This window comes from Xenopus laevis, chromosome 7L (assembly GCF_017654675.1).
Source record: "Xenopus laevis strain J_2021 chromosome 7L, Xenopus_laevis_v10.1, whole genome shotgun sequence".
Classification (NCBI taxonomy): domain Eukaryota; kingdom Metazoa; phylum Chordata; class Amphibia; order Anura; family Pipidae; genus Xenopus; species Xenopus laevis.
Genome location: NC_054383.1, coordinates 40048355 through 40067326, shown reverse-complemented (window position 1 = coordinate 40067326; position 18972 = coordinate 40048355). Strand labels below are relative to the sequence as shown.

Genomic DNA, 18972 nt, shown 5'->3' with positions numbered 1-18972 from the left:
TTTTTAGTTCGAATCATTCGATTCAAAGTCGTAGTCGAAGGTCGAAGTAGCCAATTCGATGGTCGAAGTAGCAAAAAAATACCTCGAAATTCTAATCCTTCACTTGAGCTAAGTAAATGTGCCCCCAAGTGGGGGTGCAGTCGGAGGTAGTTGGAAGAATCACACACACATAAATGTATAACCATATAAGAGAATGAAGATTGCTCAGATTGTTGATTTTCCATGACAGAGATACAATAGTGAAGCGGGGAGGACAATCTGTGTTTTGAACACGGGCTGAGAAAAGTGGAACTGCTCCCATCCACGCCTTCATGTAGCTCCACTGACAGGCACAGCACCACACCTGTGTGCAGTTACCATCTTTTTTACTGGCTACTACTGATGTGCGGGTCAGGTAAACTTCAACCCCCTCTGGTCCTATCCCGCAAAACCTTAACCATCTCCCGACCCCAACCAACAAAATATTGCCATTGTAGAACCCACACCCCACCGTACCCGTGTCTTCTCACCCTGTATGCTATTTCTGTATGCGCATCTGGTTCCAAGACAGGGAATCTTCAGTAGCAGTGCAGGAGTGTACTTCCTCAGTCTGACCCGCACCCAACCATAATCAGAAATGGTTGGCCAAATTTCTACCCAACTTCTTCAACTTGAGGTATAGCCACAGTTTACTTCTGGCTTGGCTGGTAAAACACTGGCCAAGTGGCAACCCTAGCTGTAACAAGTATGGATAAAAGCACATTATCATCATTGATTTCCCCCTACTTAGTTCAGAAAACAAAGGTGGAGTTAGCCCAAAACTGGAGTTAAAGTAGAGTAAAATATTATTTTAAACAAGAATACAGTATATCCTTAAACACCAAATTCACAAGTGGTGCCCAGAACTACAATTTAACATCAAACCATACAAAAGTACCTTATCCTTGAAACTTGAATGAGGCTTTTGTGAATACCTGTATGACTCCTTTTACATCACCTAAATAGCTTTATTTCCTTCTTTCTAAGTTGGGTTACATTGTAATAAGGGCAATCTGTGGATCCTGGCAAATGGCAGATGCCACAGAAAGTCACTTTTTAGTGGGCTGGTGGGGGGCTGTTTGGGCCTTTGCATACTTAAAAATGCCAGGGCTTATTTTGAATCCCAGTCGAGACCTGAGTCTATTAATACAGCATTGTATGATTCCAGGTTTCTCTTTCATTTACGCTGTACGGTTGTTCACTGGCAACAAGAAGTAGTAGTAGTAGTAACATGGAATGGGTTAATGCTGCAATATATCATAAATTGGCGTAAAGGAAAATGACAAAAGCAGTTCTTGAGGATATTTGTTTTGTTATTTGTTTTATAGCACACCCTGTGTTTCCTCATTTGGGGTAAAAATGTTATGGCAATAAATCAACTCGAATTCACCCTGTATTGCAGCAGCATGGCCAGGCATAGCATCTGGCGATTTTTGGACAAAATCGCTGTCAGTTCCATTACCCTTAGTATTACCACAAAATTCTTTTCTGCACAGTTTCTGGAAGTATTTTACTGTGTATTAGTATTTTTCTAAACGCAAGAATATGGCTGTTGTCCATTTCTTTTGAACGAAATTCCATGCAATGAAATTAAAAATACGTGACATTAAAGCAAAATTCCGAATAAGCCATGACCTATAATAGGAGGGCATGGAAATAATTAGCAAACAAATGAAGTAGAAATGTGTCTCTAATTTAATGAAATTAATTTTGCTTCTACTATTTCTCTCCTGACCACATCTTAGAATATCTGTCTCTAAATTCTCCAAGCTCAGTTATAAGGGACATATAACATCCCTAAAATTGACTATTTTGCTCGCCTAAGCTGTCTAATGTAGGTAGGCCAAACCCAGTGTCAGATAGGGGCACCTGGGGCCTACCTGAGAACCTAACTTCAAGGGCCCGAGGGCCCAGCCAGTGACATCATAAATGATGGCTCCTTCGGGAGAGGGCTGCAAAAGAATTCTTGGTATGGCAGCTGGTTCCTGCCTGCAGGTATAAAGTAAGCAGGGCAAAGGCAAACTGGTGGTGGGTAACCTATGAGGGATATTCAGGTGGTAGTAAATGAGGACGACCAGCTGAGGGTATTCCAGGACTCAAGCCCATGAGATTTTCCCTGGTACCCTGGTGGGTCATTTTGACCCTTCCCAAAACCGAATTATTATGTAATTATGTACATATCCAAGAAGGATCACCCCTGCCTGCACTAAAGTATGTCAGTAGATACCGTGATATCTAACATATTGGGGTTACTATGTAATCTTTGCTGGGCAATTTTACACTGTATTCAAAATGTAATGCATTTGGTGATGGCAATGATGTAAATGACCATATGTTAGATAATAGTGAGATGTCAGATATAGCGGTATAGATTCTTAATAAAGAGTCTGTCTGCTTCTGTAATTAAGTCCTGGCTGCATACACTGGTAAGGAGTAAAGTCTGATGAAATTCAGAGGAGGATTGTATGCCCTTCGAATGTTTCTAAAACCTTGGGCTATCCCTGGCTATGTTCATAAGTAAATACTTTCTGTCTCATTTTTAGGTTTTGTAAGTGGACCAGAAAAAATGATGTAAATCAGGAAAATGTATCATGCATTATATATTGTGGGACCACAGGAAAACAGTGTAAAATGTTGGGAAAACTTAAAGGAACAGTAACACCCAAAAATAAAAGTGTTTTAAAGTAATTACCAATGCAGGACAAAAGTAAATTTTATTTGAAACGTTATGTGTTTGCTTTAGAAAGACTACTATCATTTATACAAATATGCTGCTGTGTAGGCATGGGGGCAGCCATTTAAGCTGAAAAAGGAGAAAAGGCACAGGTTACTTAGCAGATAACAGAAAAGCTCTGTAATAAAATACAAAGGTATTCTAAACAGTGTATCTGTTATGTGCTATGTAACCTGACCCTTGAATGGCTGCCCCATGGCTACATAGCAATGTGTTTATATAAACCATAGTAGTGTTTCTTAAGTAAACACACCAATGCAGAAAACAGTACATTATATAAATTGCTTTATACCACTTTGATTTTTTTTTTAGTTTTACTATTCCTGTGTATGAAAAAATTGAGGTTTCACGGTATGATTTTAAAAATATGTTTAACTACATATTCATCCTTGAAGCAAAAGTAGTAACTTCAACACAAAATCTAAAGTCCCTAAGCATAAGGGCAGGGGCACATGAAGGTAATTAGTCGCCCAGCGACAAATCGCTTCTTCGTTGGGCGACTAATCCCCCCGAACTGCCTCCCCACCGGCTAGAGTCTAAATCGCCGGAAGGATGGCACTTGGAGCTCTTCGTTTTCTGAAGTTGCCTCACGAGGAAACTTCGGGCAACTTCGGAAAACGAAATGCTCCGAGTGCCATCTCGCCAGCGATTTAGATTCTAGCCAACAGGAAGGCTTTTCGTAGAGATTAGTCGCCCGAAGAAGAGGCGATTTGTCGATAGGCGACTAAATCCCCGAATCTTAGCGTGTGCCCTAAGGGTAGGACTACACAGATGTTTTCCGTGCGATTCGACGCTCTGCGACAAAACGCAGCCAATGGAAACAAGGTAAGAGATATGAAGTTGCAGCGTGAAGAGTCATCCGACAGTCGTGTCTTGACGTGTCGGATCAACGCAATGCCACGCAACAGCATGCAAGACCACAAAATTTGTAGGATGCTACAAAATTGGATCTCCCTATAGCTAGAATGTAAAGTGTTGTTTGTTCATGCATCTACATCCGACATTCAATGTATTTCAATGGGGGAAAAAAGTTGGTCAGACAGATTTTATCTCATCGGATGAAGATACAGTATGCTGTGTTCCCATCTGACAGTTGTGTGGTGTCAGATAGATCATTTTGCATGTAGTTTACACATCAGATGTTTGTATCAGTTCCATTACTCATGCAACTACATCTGGCTTGTAGGATGCGTTTTGTCGATCCAACATCATCTTACAAAATCTCTCGTAAAGTTTAGCCCTTAGTGGAGATAGACATATCATATTGGACCATAGTGTCCAACTTCACCCCTCTAGCACCTTAGTGTAGCACCCCCTGCATTCAGGACCATGTCACACGAATTGTATTCTCTGCTGGCGTATTCACACTGGGGGTAAAAATGCAGATATCTGCTTCCTTCTGCCCCAACATCACTGGGCCAGGCCTGGACTGGGAGTCAAAATAGGCCCTGCCATTCCTTGCCATGCCGAGTACACAGAGGCCCAAACAGCCCTCTACCAGCCCAAACATCCCCCTACCAGCCCACTATTTGGTAACTTTCTATTGAACCATACAGCAGCCCCTCTGGCATTTGCCAGAACCCACAGATTGCCAGTCCGGGCCTGCACTGGGCACAACCTTCGTCTGTTAGTGCGCAGATGGGACTGATATCAGTGCAGAAACATGAAAGTATGCATTTTTGCACTGAAATTCCTCCTGGAATGGAGCGGATCGGTGTTTTCTTCTCGGGTGTAGATACACTGGTTGAGAAAAATACCTTGTGATATTGTCCTTAGTGTGTCCAGACAGCTGAGCCATTAATTAAATATGCTGGAATGCCACCAGAAGCTTTGCTAATATTATAGTGGTCCCAGATGTCAATGTCCAGTAAGGTGTGGTTTTTTATTAGTTTTCTTTATGGCATTGAGAACATTTTGCTCAAATCTTTTTTCAGAAAATGTACCCAGCAAGAAAGCCTTCTTTAACTCAGGAGCTCAGTAGCTTTTATAGTGCATGGTATACAGGAGTGGAAATACATTTATGTTTATGCTGAAGTTGTTCATGTCTGGGCTATTTATGTGGCAAGCAGCAGCAGACACCCTTTTGTGTACAGTAGGTGTGCGCTGAATCTCTGAAATAAGGGGCTACACAGGGCTAGGAGTCAGGGGATTACACTATAACAGCAAGCTTATGAGAGACTTGCAGTATTCATTTGTCAAATGCTTCACTCAGAAGGGATGTATTTAGAGTATACTTGTTTCCAAGAGAGCACATATCTTAGATATATTCATTGCAATAGGCACTCTTGTCACTTACATGTCCATATACCACATAATATTACATTTCATATAAAGCTTACTTCTACAGGTATGGGACATGTTATCCAGAATCCACTATGTGCCATTATGTCCCACTGTGCACTGGTATATTAGGACCATTTTATAAGCTACAGTTGTTCCAACACTCCTATTGAATTATAAGAACTGGGAAACTCATGGGATATGTGTATAGGAGTGCTTTAGAAAAATTTTTTTGGAAACGTGTTAATTTGCAAAAGGAAATGTTTTATTTTAGTGACATTTCATCAACATTGACTAACTATCCTTGGGTAGAACCCCTGGTTTCTTGCAGAAGAGTCGCCTAGTATATACACGTGTATGATATTGTTTGCACACAATGAACAATTATACCAGAAAATCATTTTGCACATGCATTTGCCCCATCATGTGCCCCCACACTGAGAATAGTCACTTAGTCACTTACCAGCTCTGTCAGCCAACAAGCTGCAGTGGAGGAACTATTTTTCCCAAACAGGTGCTCTTTAATGTTGCTTAGAATAATATTTTCTTTTATCATGCAAAAAAATACATTGGATAGAGTAAAGCCTTTACATGCTTCCCATGTACACACCCAAAGACATCATGTAATCCTCCTAAATCCATGTGTACATCGCCTGTCTCCCCCTTATGTTTATTAGGATTTTTAGGATTATCGATACCAGCTGTGGATTACCAACACGAATGTTTCACTTGCCCACGTTGCCAGGATTCTGCTATATATTTAGAGGACAAATTAGATTTTTGTTGAAGTGATGTTTGAAAAATTATATAAATGGAAACTAGGCACATGCATGCAATGCAACAGCTGTGTTACAAAAAAATTCTGCCATTTTGCACTTGTAAAATATTGCTTATAAATACTTTTAGGGTAATTCACATGGGGGTTTGCTTTTCAAGGCACTTGTCACAGTGAGGTAGGGTTGCCACCTATTGGGACATTGTGGTCCAGGTGAGGGGGGGGGACCTACCAGTGATGTCTGGGGAAGATAGATGATGTCACAGGGTGGACTGCTGCTGTCATGGGCCAATCGCACACCAGAAAACTGGGCAGGTAGTTTTGACCCAGGCAGTCTGCAGCTAGAGGTGCAGAGCAAATCTGCATTTTCCTATATATTATGAATATATATTTATATATATATTCCCCCTATAGTTTATGCCAATGATTCTGAATTGATTCATAACCTATTGGATACAGGTATGCATGAAACTGATTCATAATTCATGGTATAAGAGTTAATAATATTCATTTATAGTATTACACTTTAAGGGGCAGATTTATCAAGGGTCGAAATTCGAAGTACAAAAAACGTCGAAATTCGACCATCGAATTAAAAAAAGTTTTTTCAACAAATTTGGCAATCCTGTGGTCGAATAAAAATCGTTCGATCAAACGATTTTAGCGATCGATCGATGGATTTTTATTCGATGTGTAAAGACTTAGAAAAATGTTGTAGAAGGTCCCCATAGGCTAACATAGCACTTCGGCAGGTTTAATTTGGAGAAGTATTGAAGTCAAAGTTTTTTTAAAGAGACAGCACTTCGATTATCGAATGGTCGAATATTCGAACGATTTTTACTTCGAATCGAAGTCGAAGTAAATTCGAAGTCGTAATATCCTATTCGATGGTCGAAGTATCCAAAAAATTACTTTGAATTTCGAATTTTTTTACTTCGAAAATTCCCTCGAATTCACTTCGACCGTTAGTAAATCTGCCCCTTAGAAATCTAGTGTATAAATAAATCCACATGGTGCTCACATTTAAAGGAATACTCTCATGGGAAAAAAACATTTTTTTCAAAATGAATCAGTTAATAGTGCTGCTCCAGCAGAATTCTGCACTGAAATCCATTTCTCAAAAGGGCAAACAGATTTTTTATATTCAATTTTGAAATCTGACATAGACATATTGTCAATTTCCCAGCTGCCCCCAGTCATGTGACTTGTGCTCTGATAAACTTCAATCACTCTTTATTGCTGTACTGCAAGTTGGAGTGATATCACCCCCCTCCCTTTTCCCACCCAGCAGCCAAACAAAAGAACAATGGGAGGTAACCAGATAGCAGCTCCCTAACACACGATAACAGCTGCCTGGTAGATTTAAGAACAACACTCAATAGTAAAAACCCATGTCTCACTGAGACACATTCAGTTACATTGAGAAGGAAAAACAGCAGCCTGCCAGAAAGCATTTCTCTCCTAAAGTGCAGGCACAAGTCACATGACTGGTGGCAGCTGGGAAATTGACAAAATGTCTAGCCCCATGTAAGATTTCAAAATTGAATATAAAAAAATCTGTTTGCTCTTTTGAGAAATGGATTTCAGTGCAGAATTCTGCTGGAGTAGTACTATTAATTGATGCATTTTGAAAAAAAACTGTTTTCCAATGACAGGATCCCTTTAAGCTTTTGTAGTTTGCATGCAATTTAGTAAAGCAGACAGGTTGATAACAGTTCATCTTTCTTACACATATAGACTGACTTCCCTGTCTCCTACAACTATTTCCCAAGGCAGACACATTCTGACATCCTTCAAAGCAATTAACGTTATATAAAACATAACACTACGATGAATGAATGCATAAATACATAACTAGTAGGATACAACCCTTGCACTGCTTGCTTCTGTTGGTGGGCAAACAGTTTTGTGCTGTACATAACGCATATTAAACTCTTTTAAAGTAATGTTTTGGGTTTGTTTTTTGGAGGGGACATGCAAACATCCTAATAAGTAGGAGGTGGGAAAGCACTGCGGTAGTATTTTAACACTTTATTATTAATATTTCTTTAAAAGTTGTCACTGACTGTTTAGAAAGCTCAAATTACAACACTTACTAAGTGAGGGGGAACAAACAATACTATCAATGACTGTGGGGCGACCAGGCAGATCTTCTTGTATCCCCCAGCACATAACAGGGCCCCCTCATAAGTGACAAGTAACGCATTGTGGATTAAAAATGTGCTATTAGTAAAGGAGGCCCAATATTTTAAAAGTTACCTGGATATCACATGCTATCAGGCATGAACTGTCAATCTATGGAATCTGGCAAATGCCAGCATGGACTGGGGGGGGTCTTCTGCCTGAGGGGGCCCCAACAGCTCCCCCCAACAGCTCCCAGCCCCATGCTCTAGTCGTAATTCCCCTACACCAGAGGTAGCCAGTCACTATTCATTGGACTAGTAAGGAGCTGTTTGAACAGTGTTGGACTGGCCCACAGGGATACCAGGAAAACTCCTGATGGGCCCAGGTGTCAGTGGGCCCTCATGCTGCTAAACTTTTGGCCTATTTCATGGCCATTCACTATTTCTATGAGAAGAAAGTGGCTAAATAGGTGGAATAATAGTTTATAGTATGTAAAGAAAAGAGACTTGGAGACTAGAGGTTGAGTGAGGAGAGAAAAAAACATAGTACTGATGGTGGGCCCCTGGTCTAAAAACAGTGGCGGAACTACCGGGGGAGCAGGGGGTGCGAGCGGGCCAGGGCCCCCTGCGTCACGCACCAGGGCCCGCCCCCCTCTAGTTACGGTACTGTTTAAAGACTTTTGGTGGGCCCCTGGTCTAAGGTTTTTTGATGGGCCCCTGGTGTCCCAGTCCGACACTGTGTTTGAACCTCAGTGTAACTTAAAAACCAGGGCATATTTGAATCTCATTCAGTTTGCATGCTATATTAGTATTGTAATTATATGTACAGTTATTATATCTTATTTCAAACTAAAATTTGCAATCCTAAATGTACTTGCTTGCCTGTATCACTGTATATAAGGGAAGTGCTCACAAGCCCAATTGCCCAATGAAGATTATTTGGCTATAAGGAGAATATATGATTTAGCTGGGCATGGATTTTATATAAATTTATATAAACAGCTGTGGTTTTAAAGGACTCAGTTCTTGAGTGAAACACACTGTGGAACCCAGTCAGTGCTTTTATGGAAAACATTTCCAGGAATGAATCATTGGGAAACACCTGTTTCTCAAAGCTGCTCATTGAAGTGGTGGACCACATATTTAACTTGAAGCACATTAACCCTTACGGACCTGCACATTCATTTCACATAGTTAGGATGGGTCATGAACAAATTACTACAGTCATTTGTAACTGTAGCACCTCATTTACCCATCCCAAAGCATTCTGTTTGTAAATAAACTGATCCCTTGCCATTAACCTTTAGAGGAAACATATACCTTCTTTACTGCTCAAATACTGCTGGACTACTACTCCCAGCATTCTACAAATCATCCTAAGGAGGCAGGAAATGATTCAGAACTTTTCTGAATCTTGACACTTTTTTTTATTTTTTGGATTTAGCCAAATTCTTAGAGGTCAAGGTGAACCAAAAACCGGGAAGGCTGATTTCTCAACTGAGCAAGAACCTATCATACCTTTTTCCAGTGATCACCAAATTGCAATTTTAAATACTGATTAATTTGCTACTTAGCGTCATGAGACTTAAAGGCTCTTGACAACTGAAATCTGCAATTTTTGTAAATAGATCATGCAAACGTTTTAAATTGTAATTGTACAAATTGTGGTTCCAATTTTTTTGGGTATTTAGTCAAACCTTTGTAAAGGATTCCATATTCTTAAAGGGATACTGTCATGGGAAAAAAAAATTTTTTCAAAATTAATCAGTTAATAGTGCTGCTCCAGCAGAATTCTGCACTGAAATCCATTTCTCAAAAGAGCAAACAGATTTTTTTTATATTCAATTTTGAAATCTGACATGGGGCTAGGCATATTGTCAATTTCCCAGCTGCCCCAAGTCATGTGACTTGTGCTCTGATAAACTCCAATCACTCTTTACTGCTGTACTGCAAGTTGGAGTGATATCACCCCCTCCCTTTTTCCCCCCAGCAGCCAAACAAAAGAACAATGGGAAGGTAACCAGATAACAGCTCCCTAACACAAGATAACAGCTGCCTGGTAGAGCTAAGAACAACACTCAATAGTAAAAACCCATGTCTCACTGAGACACATTCAGTTACATTGAGAAGGAAAAACAGCAGCATGCCAGAAAGCATTTCTCTCCTAAAATGCAGGCACAAGTCACATGACCAGGGGCAGCTGGGAAATTGACAAAATGTCTAGCCCCATGTCAGATTTCAAAATTGAACATAAAAAAATCTGTTTGCTCTTTTGAGAAATGGATTTCAGTGCAGAATTCTGCTGGAGTAGCTCTATTAACTGATGCGTTTTGAAAAAAAACATGTTTTCCCATGACAGGATACCTCCAGTGAAAAAAGCCTAATTGCTGCAAGAGGCTCTTCCAATGAGAGTCTACTTTGTTTGCCATTGACTATTCTTGAGTTCTTATGGTTATGGCCAAATACAGTAAACAATTTTATTTTAGCTCTGAACACTAGGGGGTTATTTATTAAACCTCTACTTTTACATTTTTTTAAACCCTCAAATTTTTTGAGATTTATCATACCCCAAAGCTGCTAAAAATCTCAAGATCCACCATCTCAAACCTGCCGAGGTCAATGGCAGATGTTTAGGGATGGGCAAATTTGACCCGTTTTGTTTCACAAAAAATTTGCCGCCGCCAATGCCCATTGGGCCAAGTCTATGGGCGCCAAAAAGTTTTTAAAAGTACGGCGGATTTTTTTTTTACGTGCGTCTTTTTATTTTTGACGCACAACACCATACAAGTCTATGGGCGTCAAAAAGTTTTTGACATATGGTGAATTTTTTTTTTGACGTGCATCTTTTTAGTTTTGACGCATGATGCCATACAAGTCTATGGGCGTCATTTCCACAGTGATGTCCCTTTTACAATTTGAAGATACCATGATCTGTGCTGGGTTTCATCCGGCAATCTAAAAAAGTTGGGGTTTTCAGGCGATAACTCAAAAGATTTGAGCGATCCGAGAATCCGAAAAAATCAAGCAATTCAGATTCATGCTTGATTTTGTCAAAGCTTTTCCCGACCCGACTTTTTCTAGCTGATTATCTGATAAATAAGGTAAAATTGTGGACGGGAGTGTAATCCAGCTTGGTTTAATAAAAAGATGAGACTCTTGCACAGATGTTAATTATCCAGCAAATTAGTCCAAAAAATTGTGTCTATATTGGTGTAGTAACACATATACAAAGACTTCCAATGATGTTGAAGAAGGCATGACCCAGTTACTGTGTCTATGCTTGCAACTGACTTGCACTAAATGAAGCAACGACTCACTAGAAATGATACAATTTGCATACACTTTTAAATTAACTTTTACTTACACCTGCAGTAGTAAATCTTGCGCAGGTGCAAAAAAACCTGTGCAAAGACACTTGCGAACTATTGCGGCACAGTTTGAGTCCTTTTTAACTGATTAATGGCCTCAACGACTTCATCGCAAAGTTTGCGACCAATGGCTTTTGCAAACATTTGCAGTGTGTGTAATTACATTTCGTAAGTGCAAAGTGTTTTTTTTGCAACAAAATATTTAATGAAACTCCCGAGCAGTTGTTAATGCTCAATGTAATATTCCAGCAAATGATTTTACATTGCAAGCAGTGTAGCCTTTTAAATAACGCTTGTGAATTTTAATTACATTACCCCTTTTGTGTCCCAATGAGTGCAACAGGATTATTTACAAGGTTATACTTTATAGGTTATAATTATAATTATAATCTGTACATTGAGGGCATTTGATTCTTATAAATTCTTGAACATTATAACTAGAACATTATGGCATCAAGTAATTAGCCCATGTAAGTTTTTCCTGATGGTTTAGGACAGTGCTGTTTTTGAATTAACTGTCTTTTCCTATATAGTCTGCCATCTGTGTTCCAGTCTGGCCCTCTACTTGAGTTTCCGATGTCAGGGGATTTGAACTAAACTAACATGGGGCAAAGGTGTCTGACAGTTCATCACTAGACAGGAATCTCCAGTGCAATATGCCCTTTGATGCATCACCCATAACAAAAGTGCTTACTGTAGTCACACTGTTCAGTAAATTAGTCTGAATATTCATAAAATAAACTGTCAATCACAGCTGTTATGCCACCAATAATTATGCTACGCAGGCACCAATGAGTAAGATTGTGTATAGACACCCCCTTAGCAAACACTCGTAATACACTCCACTTCCTTATTAGTAAACTGTATCTGTTTGGCTTGAAGTCAATGTCTGCACCATGTGCAGAGTGATGCGAAAAACATCCCTTCTCTTCCAGTATGAAAGATGAAAAGGCAATTGAATATGTAAACCCAATGCCTGCACCACAGCTGATCACTTGCAGATCTTCTAATCTTCCTAATTATTTCATTAAGGTTAAATCACTTCATTACTTCATTGATTTATACCCATGATCTAATGTTGAAAATATGTGCACGTTTAGGTGTGGTTACTTCTAAGCTAAGAATTAAATCTGAATTCTGATGGTGCTGGAAAGCATTCAACAGGCCAAGAAAAAAAGACACATGGCTAATTTGCATGAAAGGCTTGATACATTCAAGCACAAAAAACTGCTCCCTGAGAACTTTTAATATAATAAAAAGAATACTATCCTTATGGAAAAAAGTAATTCATCAATACAGCAAAATTTGCCTCTATAGAATGACAGTATTTTGTTGCCAACGTTGGAATGGCTCATCCAGTAAACAAAACAAGATTCACAATGGAATGCAGACATTTCTATTTCATATTGCTACTGCTGCTGTCAAAAGATCATTCTGTTGATGAATGAGAAATGATGCTTATAGGTTATAACATGAGGGATGGCTGCCAAGTGATGTGCATGTCTGTGAGCCAACGGACAAGATTAAAGAGTTATTTCAAGAACACTGAATGTCTATTTGCAGAAACAGTTGGACTTAAAGGACCAGCAACTTAACACATAGAGTACACAGCAATTAGACATTTATAACTCAGCCATTGCTAGAAATAACCTCGCATGAGATGACTAAGTATATTTTTGGCATTTGAAAAACTGAAGAGCAGAAGTTGAAGTCATTCTCTGTGTTTTAATAGAGACACTGGAAATGTGCTATGCTAAGTATCATGCCGACTTGTTTTAATATGCCTCTTTTCATTTAAGGACTGGGCACTTTTTAATTTAATTGGGCACAATTTAATTTAATTACAGAAAAAAATGCATTGATAATGGTAGGTTATTTTGATACAGCTTCATGGAAAACTTGTTGGTTGCTGAACATGCAAGATAATCCTAAAACTGTAAGAATGATATGCTATACCCATTTGCTGGCAGGCTAGAGTCTCCGCTAAGCTGACAGCAATAGAACCTGAGCGGTTCTTCCAAGCCTATGGCCTCATTCTGGATGCAACGGATCATAAGCTTAGTACAGTATTGCATGTGCCAAAACTTTCCATATCTGTATGTACATATAAATACATCATGTTGGGTCTATAGTAACCAACAACTACTATTTCACGTAGTACATGGATCTTCATTGGACAGCACCAAACATGCCAATGTTCCTGCACTTAATCAAGTCCTGTTTATATACAGTAAATATAGTTCAAACGTGTAAGAAGCAACTGTTTTTCTTATATATATATATATATATATATATATATATATATATATATATATATATATATATATATATATATATATATATATATATACTGTATATATATATATATATATATATACAGTATATATATTAATATAAAAAAGACACAAACATAAATAGCACTTAGTACTAAGTTGTTAGATTTGCGCCTCTTTTGGTTCACTTACAGACGGTTCATCAGACGTTGACTCGACAATGTTCTTTTAATACATCATGAAAAGCTACAAAATAAAATGTGTTCTTGGTCAATATTACATACCAGTCCATCACAGTTGCTGATGGCCACAGTTGCTCCCGGCATATCGGTGATGTCTCCAGTATACACACACCCAGCATGAAGTGACCCTTGAGATATCTCCTGGAAGTCCTCCTGCCACTCCACAGTAGCTCCATCAGAAACCAGATGTTTATTAGGCTTCAGACGCAGATGCAGCTGCTTGCCAAATACTGTGACATTGAAGTACAAGTGCCTATCGTGTGATTCGGGCACGCTGCGGGCAACCCTCTGAGACTGGCCAGGGTGCTCTGAGGTCACACCGCCTCTGCTACTTCCTGCTGCTGAAACCACGTGCGAAATATAATGCCCCAGGTGATCTGTACTGAATGGGACAATCACACCATATTCACTTAGCTTCCCCGATATGGATTCTACAGGGAATAAATAAATAAACATTATCTCTTTAACAGTTTTGAATCATTAGAAGCAGCATGCCATATTCTTTCGACCTTGCACAGCATTGTTATATAAGTTAGTGATTATTTTACATGCTTAAAAAATATTTTTTTTTTTTTATTAAAAATTATATTTCACAGTCCCTTCAACAGACCCAATGTAACACACTGTACCTTCACAGCGTTCATAATTCACATAGCTAAGCTGCCGTGACAGCAATGGCTGAGAGTGCCTAGTAATGCAGAATAGGGGAACGTGCACTGGCAGCTATGCTGAGCTTTTCTGCTCCCCATATATAACTTTGCTATCCGTTAATTTATATAATCCCTCTTCTAGCAGGAGGGTGATCAAGCAATACATTTGCTTATAGCCCCATCCGGGGGGAAGACGAGTTAATGACACCTGTCAAAACAAATGCAGTGATATTCTGACAAAAAGAAGAAATATTCAAACAAACAGCCAAAGTGATTTCAACCTGACCATGTCTTTCACTCCAGCAATGCTGACAATGTCAGAACCTACTTTTACTTCTGCAGAAATACACACACATAGAACTGCACTCATAAATGTAAGATCCGTTTGCATTGACAGTAAAGGACACCAAACACAGAGAAATAACCCTGGAACCCAGGAAACTGAGGAATAGGGATAAATTAGGGGAAAGGATGGCCGGCTAGGAAAGTTACACTGCACATAATGTCAGTAGAAACAAAAATCACTCGGAATAACAGAGAATGTATTGACAGTTGTAATATTTGTATTGCTGTCTTGCAGAACTGCAATACTTTGAAACCCTGTGACTTTGAATAAAAAAGAGAAAATCTTACTTTTCTATGAATTCTTACCTTGGGTAGTAAAGGATTGCACAGGCACCCAGCAATAGGAAGTTAAAAGGCAAGCAAAAAGCCCATATAAGCAGCTAAAATCCATTTGGTGTAACTTGGAAAAGAAAGGTTTGTATGAATTTCCCAGGCAAAGAGCAGGAGAATAAAATATCCAGTAGGTGAGTGCTGGCTTGCGTGTTTCTCTGGAGCTTTTTTTTGATGTGTTTGCTGTTCAAACAGAGAGAGGGAGAGAGAGATCTTGCAGGATTTTGGCGTTTAACAATCTGCTCTCCTTCTGTTGGAGCCCTGCACTGTCAGATTAGGAGAGGCACAGTCTGGAAGGGTGGGGGTGTAACTTTACTTAGTCTGTGATACAGCCTCCTTGGACCCTTATGAACTGTGCCTATCCGGGACAAGCCCCATCCATATAGAAAGGAAAAAATAAAGGGGAGAGGAGGAGAAAAAGAGTGGAAAATGGAGGGAGGCCAGGGCACTCAGAGATCATTACACAGATCCCAGGCAGAACATGCTAGGACTGACATCATATGAGTGACATTGCATACAGACACACCCTTGGTTCCCTCTAACCCTCCTCTGGCCTGATGGAGGCTCCCAAATCTGACATCTGATGCTGCATTTCTCCCGACTCTGGGGGAAAAATAAATAAATGCCTTAAAAGTATAAATGAAGGGACAAAAATAGACAGAGAATGAGATCTTAATCAATTTCCTAATGATATAGAATTCAATTTAAAAAATCATCAGCGACAACATAAAATAATAGAATATTAAAAAAGCCATGAAAAAATATTTGTAATAGCATTTAGAAAAATTACAGGTCTGTTGTCCAGAATGCTCAGGTTTTCCAGAGGGTCTTTCTGTAGTTTGGATCTCCATACCTTAAGTCTACGCAAAAATAATTTCAACATTAAATAAACCCAACAGAATTGTTTTGCCTTCAATAAGGGTCAATTATATTTTTGCTGGAACCAAGTACAAGGTAATGTTGTATTATTACAGAGAAAAAGGAAATCATTTTGATTATTTGACCAAAGTGGTCTTCCATAATTTGGAGCTGTCTGGATAATAGGTTTCCAGATAATGGCTCCTATACATGTTTAATAAATTCACCGAAAATTACCCACTTTATAATTTGTTATAGTGTGGCCATTATTCCAATTCAACAATTTGGCATTCATACAAAAAAGGGCAAATTAGCAATAAACAAAATGATTTTTATTGTCTGGCTTGCAGTGCAGTAAACAGATAGTTTTACAAAGTAGTCCTGGAAAGGAATTATAAAAGCTTATACAGGTAATATTAACATTATAAGTATCACGTAGGAAAGTAGAGAATGGAATTGTCAGGCAGATCAGTCTTGTGATTGCTTGGGTGCAGGCAACACAATGGTTAGCACTGCTGTTTAGGTTTGATTTCAGGCAGGGCACTGTCTGCTAGGAGTCTGTAGGTTCTCCCATGGGTTTCCTCCCACCCTCCAAAAACATACAGACAGGTTAATGGGCTCCTGGTTCTATTGACACTAGTTTACTTGTGAATTCAATAGTGACTTTAGTTTGTACACACTACTGGGCCTGATGTTAAAACCCTTGTAAAATGCAGCTGAATATGTCATCACTATTAATGATGGGCGAATTTGCGTCGTTTCGCTTCGCCGAAAAATTAGCGAATTTCGCGCGAAATTCGCGAAACGGCGAAAAATTCACGAAATGGCGCCAGCGTCTCGTTTTTGAGACCAAATTACAGAAAGATCCATTATCTGGAAACCCCCAGGTCCCAAGCATTCTAGATAACAGGTCCCATACCTGTACTTACTGCATAGAACATGCATGTAATGAACTGTCTCACAGATATAGTTTTTACTAAAATGCAGTCCCGGCTTGTAAGTGAAATGTCCCGACTTTCTGTTTGATCTCCTGCACTGGACAGCCAGAAACAGATACAACATTTCTGGCTTAATTGGCTTTTGCGACAAAACTGTTTTTGCAAACATGTGCAGCATATGTAATAACAATGCGCAATTACAATGTGTTTTTTTTTTGTGACAAATTATTTAACAAAACTCCAAGGCAGATGTTAACGCTAACCTTTGCGGTAGTGAGCATGTAATATTCACCAGCGAATGATTTTACATTGCAAGCAGCACTAAAAATTTAAAAAAATGCGATTTTAAACTCTGCTTTTGATTTTTATTACGTTCCTCTTTAATGAGAGATTTGTACCAGTGGCATATTGCAACAATCTATCTGACAATCCAAATACAATATTGCACTATATCTAGTCCTAGTCTTTCATTTACCTCTCCGTAGCAATTAAATTCTAATTTTTTTTTAAAGCCAGGCTGATTAACCTCTGCAGTTATATTGCATTATGTGCAGCTACTGTATTTTGCTATAATCACTTTATGTGGGATAGCAAAATCTGAATTTGGAGGATTAGTTTTGTCTTCCTAAAAGCAATGGTTGATGATTTTATTAGCTATTAATAGTGTTTTTACTGTATTCATTGAATACTTTTGTAGTACAAAATATATCGGTACAGGTTATTGTTGGCAGCAAGCCTCTTCTATTTGCATTCTGTACCCAGTAAAAACAATTCATCCATTAACACAGGTGTTCATGTCATATCAGGAATGTAAGCTTTTTAGAGGACCAGTTAAACTATATATGAAAACTATTAATTTGATCTGGCATTCTGTATTTATCCATCCTCTATATACACAATTATTTTCTTTTATTTGGTGTTTAAACAACATCCAACCTAGCCTGTTTTATTCTGGGTATTACTACAACTCTTTTACATTGTATAAAACTGTACGGGAAGATATTTATACATAACAAGACAGAGTAGGTTTACAAGGGTTACAAAAGTGGGGAATAGACAAGGAATAGACAAGGAAAAGACAAGGAACAGGTGAAAAGATAAGATAAGTGTCCACTAGGAGGGATAACAAATGGGTCTCGATCTTATCTGATCTTATCTACGTCACAAGTCCATATCAGACTGTAACTACAAATCGGAATTGTGAAATGTAAAGAAGATAATATTTTCGCCCGGATATTGATAAGTCTCCCATGATACTCGGCCAAGGATGCAAATACTAGTGCAATTAGCACCTTGTTATGAGGTGAACTCAACCTAAGGAAAGTCTCTTTTGAGCTGTAAATTGTCCTTAGCTGTGTTTTTCTAGGTGGCTGATCTCTTAGTTGAAGTCATATATGGACATAAAACTCCTGTCCATGTTGAGGCCACATTCTTGGGTGTTGAAATTTCTCATTAGTTTGAATTCCCACTCCTTATGTCCTGAAGTTACCCATTAATATTGTGGCTCGAAGATCGTTGAAGCTGTAGTTATTGCTGCAGAAGTGCACTGCCACTGGGGCATCTGTGCTGCTATGCTTGATGTAAAACCTGTGGGAGTTCACAAGTATTTTTAAATAAAAATATCATGTTTTCTAGAAATTGCGCTAAACTTTATGTTTGAAATATTTTCTTCGGTTTTCACAATAAACCGTAAAAATCAATATGATAACAAATAGTATGCAGAATAAGAAGATTAATACAATGACATATTATACAGAATGTATAACTTACAATGAAGTAATATGCAAAATAATATAGAAACTAACAAGAACTAACTATCACTAACTAAGCCATGTGCTAAACTTTAAATATGTGAATCTTACGTTGTGAACTCATTGAGACTCACAGTGAACTCATTTTCACTCCCCTGATAGGTCATTGCCCTGCTTATATACAAAGCAGTTTAGAGCTGGCCCTCAGTCTGCTCCTAGTGGAACGGAGGAGGATCCTATCCTACATTTTGTTTCATTGAATTTATTGGTAGGCTTGAGGATTATTT

At 38.8% G+C, this 18972-nt stretch overlaps 1 protein-coding gene across 2 annotated transcripts in view; it reads right to left on the bottom strand.

The window, feature by feature from the left end:
• adamts14.L (ADAM metallopeptidase with thrombospondin type 1 motif 14 L homeolog) overlaps positions 1–15650 on the bottom strand; it is an 82256-nt gene extending 66606 nt beyond the window's left edge. For both annotated transcript variants that reach the window (XM_018225401.2, XM_018225402.2), the window contains exons 1-2: positions 15115–15650; positions 13856–14244 (exon numbers count right to left, since the gene is read on the bottom strand). In XM_018225401.2, the coding sequence (XP_018080890.1) occupies positions 13856–14244; positions 15115–15199 (474 nt within the window). In that variant the 5' untranslated portion in view covers positions 15200–15650. The remainder of the gene's footprint in view (positions 1–13855; positions 14245–15114) is intronic.
• Positions 15651–18972: the final 3322 nt, after the last annotated feature.